This window comes from Sphaeramia orbicularis, chromosome 9 (assembly GCF_902148855.1).
Source record: "Sphaeramia orbicularis chromosome 9, fSphaOr1.1, whole genome shotgun sequence".
In the NCBI taxonomy this organism is placed as follows: domain Eukaryota; kingdom Metazoa; phylum Chordata; class Actinopteri; order Kurtiformes; family Apogonidae; genus Sphaeramia; species Sphaeramia orbicularis.
The window spans coordinates 36,228,320-36,235,922 of record NC_043965.1 but is presented as its reverse complement, the minus strand read 5'-3'; the positions used below and the strand labels follow the sequence as shown (position 1 = coordinate 36,235,922).

The window sequence follows — 7,603 nt, the reverse complement described above, 5'->3', positions numbered from 1 at the left end:
AAAAACACAATCTTGCATTACAGTTGCGCTTTAGTGACAAGCTGTTACATGAAGCCCTGTCATAATAACAATGTTCTATCAAACAGGAAACATGTTCCAAATTATGAACATTAAATATAGAAAATCATACACAATTCCGGTATCAAAACAAAACACCTAGGACATGTGAAGAATGGCTCTAGAAAAGAGCTGACAATTGCAGACGCTGTAATAACCCACCTTGGGTTGGATATGCTAGGCAATGTGTCAATTGATTCCCATCTGATGATGGACTGTGTGCTGAAATAAATTGACCTTGCCAGACGATGAGTGAAATTGATGGAGCTTTTCATCTCCGGAGGGCCGTTCCACACTCAGCCGTAAAATGGATAGAGCACAGGGCAGAGTGATTGAGTCGGGGGGGAAATGTAAGGTGTGTGTTTTTCTTCTACCAAAGCTTGCTTGGTAAATAATAGTTACAGGAAAAATCACTATGCAGTAACAAGTACAGGGGTTAAGTACCTGTTGTTGACTAGATGATTAGGACTAAAAGCACACAGCGCTAAAGTGGAACTGGCCACTGACAGATGCTACCCTTTGGAGGAATATGTGTCTCAATTACCTGGAGCCTAAATTGAAAGTGATAGTGATTTAAGCTTTCCCGATACACCAGCCCCATTCTGGCAAACACTCTTTTCAAGGAACCCTGTTTGAAAAAAAAAACAAAAAAAACAACAGCTTGAGTGTGTGAGACACAGGAGCGCCATTGATTTTCAATAACATCCTCTAATGACCTGGCCACAGTTTGATCCACGCTGTCACTATGGCCTGATATCATGGGATAGGATTGGTGGGTCTCACAGCGCACAGCAGCGAGATGAGTAGTCAGGGCATTATCAGGATGAATTGGCCGTCTCTGGACAGGCGGCCGGCACAGCCGAGGTCTTGTCAATAGTGGGATGGGACGCCTCAGGGCTCCCTCCGCGGCCCACTCCAGAGCGCCTTCCGGCCTCATTAGGAAAGAAGATGAGTGCTGTGCATGAGGAGAGGAGGCGTATGAGATGGGAGCGGAGCCTCTCCTCTACCATCCGATAGCTTGCCTCCCAGGCATTGCTCCTCTTAATGAGTCCAGACCGCGGGTCAATATGCCGCTGGGCTGCCAGTCAATACCGGTTACCTGCAACACAAACACTCAAAACCTGCTTTCATACAAAATCAATGTCCTATTAGTCCCTCCCTGTATTGCCTTGGCCCAATCTCATCGATCCCCGCTGAAGAGCTCTGCAGCCCATGTATGACAGATTATGGTCAAATGATCTGATGGCTTAGGCTACTCTTCCAGCCAAGTCTGTTGGCTTTATGATTTTAAAGTAATAGCTTGATATAAGATGAGCAAATACTCTAAATGCTGAAAACCGAGCACAAGCATTATTGGCAAACCTATCAAGCTCACATCAACATTCAGCTCAGTAGGTTTGGCTCACAGACAAATTCAGGGCTTCAGTATCAGGATGAAAGACAAGTGGCAAGTATATGACATTAGGTCCAAACTTTATTCCGTACATTTTAAACCATGAATGTTCATTTTCATTTTTTGCACGCCTAAAACTCTACTTGTTTTGTATACAAGAGTCTAAGAAAAACAACTGCACAACACCACACGGTTGACAGAGAAAGTCCTTTTGCCGCCCACTAAAAAGTGTCCATCTTATCTGTCTGGGGCTGGTCCAGTTTGTGACTTGGAAGTCTTTTAAGATTTCCATCAGTATTTCATTGGTAAATATAAACATGTGTTAATCCAGGTTTCTCTCAGAATCACAAGTATCCTCTGCTCCCCTCCAGGTGAACTCTCCATTAGGGTGCTGTGTGCTGCTTTGCATAGATTGCAGATGATCCTTCTTGGCCCTCTAACAACACCCTTCTTTCATACTTCCCATTCGTTGGCCAGGCTTATCTGTTACCATGTTATTCAACAGGGACAGATCCCCCATGTTTCATTTCATTTTGTTTTTCTAGAAATGGTTAAAAAGCCTAATAAATTTACACGGTAATTTTGCAGCGAAGGAATATCAACAAGTTATTTACATCAGTTTTCTTTACAGAGACTGAACAAAGACCTCATAATATATATTTATCTGCATATCTCAAAGGCAAACAAATGAACAAAAGAAATTGGTAATGTAACATTGTACATTGTCATCATTGAGGATATCCTGGTACCATGAGGTTAAATTACTTGAAACCAAAATCCAGTCTTTACCGTGGGTCATAACGGATATGTCTCACAATCAACTGGGATAAATATTGTAAAAGGCGTGACTAATGCACAAAATACATAAAATTCATAGAAATGATATCTATACATGGAACAAGGATAGGAAATGTACAAACTCATTTCAGGATCTCTCTTTTCGCACAAAGCTGAAAAAAGGTATTGGATTAATATATTAATAATTATCAAATATTTAAGTCGGTTATAAACATACACATATTTGTGTTCTCTTTACCGACATTATTCAACCTCCAGTCCACTAAAATAAAGTCATGGCATGTGCTTAATCAGCCTTACACACCTTTACTTTGTACAATCATACCCTTTCCCTTAGGGAGTTTTGCTCTTTTCTCATGAAGAGCAGTGCATTTTGTTCACAAGAAGATTTCAGAAGTGGGGGAGTGGGGCCTTTTAGTCCAACTAGTAAGACTTTGTGCACTTTTCAGAGAAGCTACCGTGCCTCTACCTCTTTGGGGTTGCGAGATGGGGAGTAGTCCCGTGGGTCCTGGGTGGTGGTGAGGGGTGTAGTCCTCCTGGGTGATGCTGGCCTGGCACTGCCAGCTGGCACAAGGGGTGGGGGGGCACTGAGTGCGGCAGTAGGGGGTGTTCTGTTCAGAGGGCCGTTGTGTCCTGTGGAGGGGCTGAGTCTAGGGTAGGGCATGCCGCCCAGGTGGGGCATAAAGGGGGGCATATGTGGGAGGTGTCCCTCCATGGGCGACTGGTGCAGCTGGTGGAGGCGTGCTCTGTCCAGCTCCTCCCTCAGGTGGAGGCGCTCTCGCTCCTCCGCCTGCTGTCTCATCCGCTCGTGCTCCCTGCGCACTTCCAGCAGGTGCTCATGATGGGAGTAGTCGTGCGCCTCCCTCTCGCGGTAGGCCCGCTCCTGTTCATACATAGTGGGGAAACGATGTCCCTGCTCAGCCCTGAGCTGGAAGTCCATGCGGCGCTGCAGATCTAGGCTGCGATACGCCTCTCTGAGTGGGTCCCAAGGGAAGGCTGGGTGAGGCAAGCGCTCTCTTCCTGCCAGAGGACTCACTCCCATGAAGGGAGCCATCCGAGCACGGTCCAAAACATTTAGGCTTCCCATCTGAGGCATGGCACTCATGGATAGAGGCAGCGAGTGTGCCATGGGAACACCATGCAGACCAGGTGCAGGGATTTCAGTACCACGTGGCGAGGGAAGAGGGGGCTGCTGGGATAGAGGCGGATGGTGGTGGTGTGGGTTTCCCGGTTGGGAGACAGGAGCAGAGAGAACTTGAGATGGTGGTTGCGGAGCTGGTTCAGAGCTCACCACCATGACCTCCTGCTCCTCCTTCCTCTCCTCCTTAATCTTCATGTCATTTTTCATCTTGTGGAGGAGTTCTGTAGGTGGAGGATCTTTCCTCTCGCTGTCCTTAAGTGCAGGCGGAGGACCACCTGCCATCTTTAGGCCCTGCTCATTGATCACTGCCTTGGAGTATGGAGAAGGAGACCGGTGTGCAGGTTTGATACAGTCCTCCGAGGGTCTCCTCTCAAGCATCTCCTTGCTGGGTGAGCGGCTCTCCTTCACCTTCACATCAGCCAGTGTGGACGATTCTCTGTGGCGCTCCAGAAGTTCTTTCTCTGCCTCGCGGACCCGGTCCACACTGCCGCTGTGATGACGTCCTGAATCATTGGAGTTCTGGCTGTTGGAGCGTATCAGGCTGCTGATCTGGTAGCTGACTGGTGCTGAAGCTGGAGATGAACGGTTGGAGTGCCGGTTGCGATCCACAGAATCCCTGTGAACAAAGTAATGTTAGTTTGAATTAAAAACACAAAAAATGTATTTCATCGTAACTGCAAATGAAAAACAGATGAGACTGTCATGTAAATGAATGTATTTGTCTACAACATTTTGTAGTCTACATGCACAAGTCAACAAAATGTATAACACAGGCAAAGTCATTTTTAAATATGTAAATGCAGAAATGTTTCTAGATCTCTGAAATATTTTCAAGTCCACCTCAAACTCACCTGTCTTTATCCTTCTCCTCTTTCCCAATGGATGAGTCTCTTTTCTCTCGTTCCCTCTCCCTCTCTCTCTCTCTTTCCCGTTCCCTCTCTCGCTCTCTCTCATGGCTGTTGGCTGAGCTGCTTCTTTCGGCGTCTGCGGTTTTGGGCCACTGTGGAGGGGTAGGGAAAGATGGCGGGGTGCGTCGAAGTCTATTCCAGGTGTCGTGGTGGGGGCTGCCAAATGTGGGCAGTCCTCCAGGCCCCTCCTTTGTGCCAAAAACACTGTTGGACCCTGGAAAGGAAGGGACAGGCGTGGGATCCACTGTAAGTTAATTGGGCACAAAACCCTCTTGAGGACACATAAGATGAGAAAGACTCAACAACAAAAGCTGCTTTTGTCTTTGTCTCTGGAGGTTCTCTCAGTGAAGCTGTTTGAAAGAGTTAGAGGTTAATGGCTCCCCCCACCAAAGAAAAAAAATCTCTACTCATTTGCTTTTGGACTAAAGGGCTTTCCCCTCCCTCCCTTTTTTGCCCTCTGGAGATGAAGGCTGTGAAAAGCCAAGGGAGACCTTAGCATTCCACGGCATGTCTATTCCAATCACTTCCATTTTCACAACAGGGTGACCGATTTGGCACGCAAGAATAGGAGGGATGAGGAGAAAGAGTGAAAGGCAGCGAGAGAAGGATGCAGGGGGAAAAGAGAAAGCCCTCCATGGTGGTGCAGAAGGGGCTTGTCAAATAATTAATAGATGAATTGCCACCAAACAGCAGACCTGGGAGTGCTTGTTGGCAGTAGCAAAGCCAGATTAAAGCCAGGCTGTTGGGGACATGGCTGGGAGATGAAGTGGAAGCAGGGAGGAGGTTTGCTGTGGTGTGTTGCACTTGTTGGGCCTCCCTAGGCTTGGGCTGCTTTGACACAGAAACTAGAGCTAAGTGTCTTGATTTTTTTTCCTCCCCTCCTGGCTCTCCCTGTGGTCTAACGCTGTCCTGCTCTGTTTTGTTACTGGCCACAGGGGCCCGATTGAAGGGGGGAGCAGTGGAGGCGGAGAGGGGGCCAGCGCTTACCAAGCGAGGGGTTGCCTAATCCTCCGAAGGCACTGCTTGAAAGGTTGCCGAGGCCGCCAAAGGAACTGGAGCGACTGAAAGGATCTGCAAAATGCCAAACAGGGATTAGCAAAAGGGGGGGGCTGGCTAATGGTGCTCACCCCAACACCAACCCGTTCCACTCGGCTTTTCTCTTACAAGCGAGCTGTGGTTTTTAGCGCTGCCACCCTAGCTCTGTGGTAATCCTGCAACAGCCAGGCCTCCTGGATGCTGGATTTACTGCCACTAACAGGAGTGGAGTGTCTCTGACCCTGCTGGGGATTGTGGAACTACACAGCTTGATGGGAAAATAGTTTCGAGTTGTTGGAGCTATGTTATGAATGGACTGTAGCGGGAAAGGATAACTGGAAGGTTGATAAATTAGGATAGACAAACCACAATGACTAAAGCGCAGAATCTGGTCTCTGGTAGGCTCCACAAATATTCACCCAGTGTTAATCAACTGATAATTTGCAGCCCGATCACAATTCAACACAACTCCTTCACAAAATTCAGACATTATCGCTACAGATTAAGGATTTTCAACTCTGGGGTTTGTTGATAAATCAGACACGACAACATCTGCCTCATACACATATTCTCTGGACAGGAAAATTGCTGTTGACTAAACCTTCCTCCTCAGTGCACCAAGGCTTCATAAGTGCAGACCGGACTGACTCAAGGGGTTGTTATATGAAATCAACTAGCCTCTCTGACAAACTGTGTCTCAATTGGAATGGTGAGAAATGATTATGTGAATGATTAAATAAATAATTTCATTCACAAATAAATCCAATAAGAGTTGACCTTCACTTCTTCAGCTCTTTGCAACATCATAGAAAAAAATGTTGCTCTGCCTACAGTTTGTCCAAACAAATAAGGAGTGATAAATAGGACTGGAGACTGGATTCTAGGCTAGCTACGTCTTTTCATTAATCCCAGACATGGTTTATTTAAGGCTGTGTTATGAATCACTCTGTCTGATTGTATGGCAGCCTCTTTCTCCAAAACCCTGAACTCAGAATCAGCTCACTGCCTGACTGAATACCCTATTAACCTGCAAATGAACCTCACATCACACTCTGAAATAACTAGCTTTCAAATTGTGTTGGTTTGTTTTGTGTTTAAAACATGGCTGCAAGAAAGGGAGAGGGAGACAGATGGAGAGAAAAGGGAGATAGATGTATTAAAAAAATTGAAGATGGTGTTACTTACACTTACCTGCCAAATGGCTAGGAGGCAGGAAGCCGCTGGGGTGGGGGGCAGGTCCGTAGGGTGCAGGAGCTGGGTGACCAGAGCCTGTCAAAGAAAGGAATACGGTTATTTTCTAATCAGACAGTAATAAAATGTCTTACTAGCTATGCTGGAATAACCACTTTAAAAAACTGGAATGTGGGTGGATTTCTTTCACACATAGTCGGGTAGAAAATAGAAGCTAGACTGGTATAAAGCCAGCTATATAATGCCACTGAGCAAATTAGCAACTGATATTTTGCTTTTTTGCTGCATGTTTGTGTGTCGCTCTACAGCTGCTTATTGAGGTCAGCCCCTGAATGTGCAACAAGCTGGTCTCTTTCACAAAACATGGTTAGCATCACCCATATTCCATGAATTGTTAATGAATGAACCAATTATAGGAGTGCCTCTGACACAACACTGCATAATTACCAGTCAAAGGGCATTTGCCTCTCTGTTGCCCTCCAACGCAGGGCAAATCAGTCAATTACCTAACCGAGAGTCATCCATATTCATAGACATCTACCTCCCTTTACTGGCAAAACATTTGCTACAAAAGCACTATAATTAAGTGAACATTACATGAGTGGAGAGAAAAAAAATCCACCATTTCATTTGCAATGGAACAATTGTAACATGCAGCTATAAATGGTAATTTGCAAAAATGTTTTTAAAAAATGCCACTGGAAAGCTTTTAAAGTGCTGTAATTTTGAGTGATTTGTCCTGGGATGAACCACATTGTTCATTACCCACTAACCTGTAGATGAGAAGAGGGGTCGCGCCAGGTCGTGAGGGTAAGGGAACCCTGGGAAGACTCCTGGAGCTGGAGGTCGACTGAACAGGTCCAGCTTCCCGTTCATGTCAAGTTTGTGAGGATCCAGCTGCATTTGCTATGTTGAGTAAAGGAGAGGAAGCCAGACAAAGAACATGAGGTCGGCAGGCAACAGCACCAAATATTTCCAACAACAGAGTGAGAGTGAGAGGGATTTATCCTCGGCTTCACTGGGTGAGAGATCAGAGGGAGGACAGATACATAAACAATGGCTCTATGTGTCCTATTCTGG

The 7,603-nt window shown here is 46.2% G+C and overlaps 1 protein-coding gene across 11 annotated transcripts in view; it reads right to left on the bottom strand.

Annotated features, from left to right (window-relative positions):
* Positions 1–1,511: 1,511 nt before the first annotated feature.
* fbrsl1 (fibrosin-like 1) overlaps positions 1,512–7,603 on the bottom strand; it is a 322,499-nt gene continuing 316,407 nt past the window's right edge. For 7 of the 11 annotated variants that reach the window (XM_030143070.1, XM_030143058.1, XM_030143067.1 and 4 more), the window contains 5 exons: positions 7,297–7,429; positions 6,518–6,601; positions 5,285–5,368; positions 4,241–4,511; positions 1,512–4,005 (listed from right to left, as the gene is read on the bottom strand). In XM_030143070.1, the coding sequence (XP_029998930.1) occupies positions 2,703–4,005; positions 4,241–4,511; positions 5,285–5,368; positions 6,518–6,601; positions 7,297–7,429 (1,875 nt within the window). In that variant the 3' untranslated portion in view covers positions 1,512–2,702. The remainder of the gene's footprint in view (positions 4,006–4,240; positions 4,512–5,284; positions 5,369–6,517; positions 6,602–7,296; positions 7,430–7,603) is intronic. The other 4 variants (XM_030143060.1, XM_030143065.1, XM_030143064.1 and 1 more) reach the window with 4 other exon arrangements.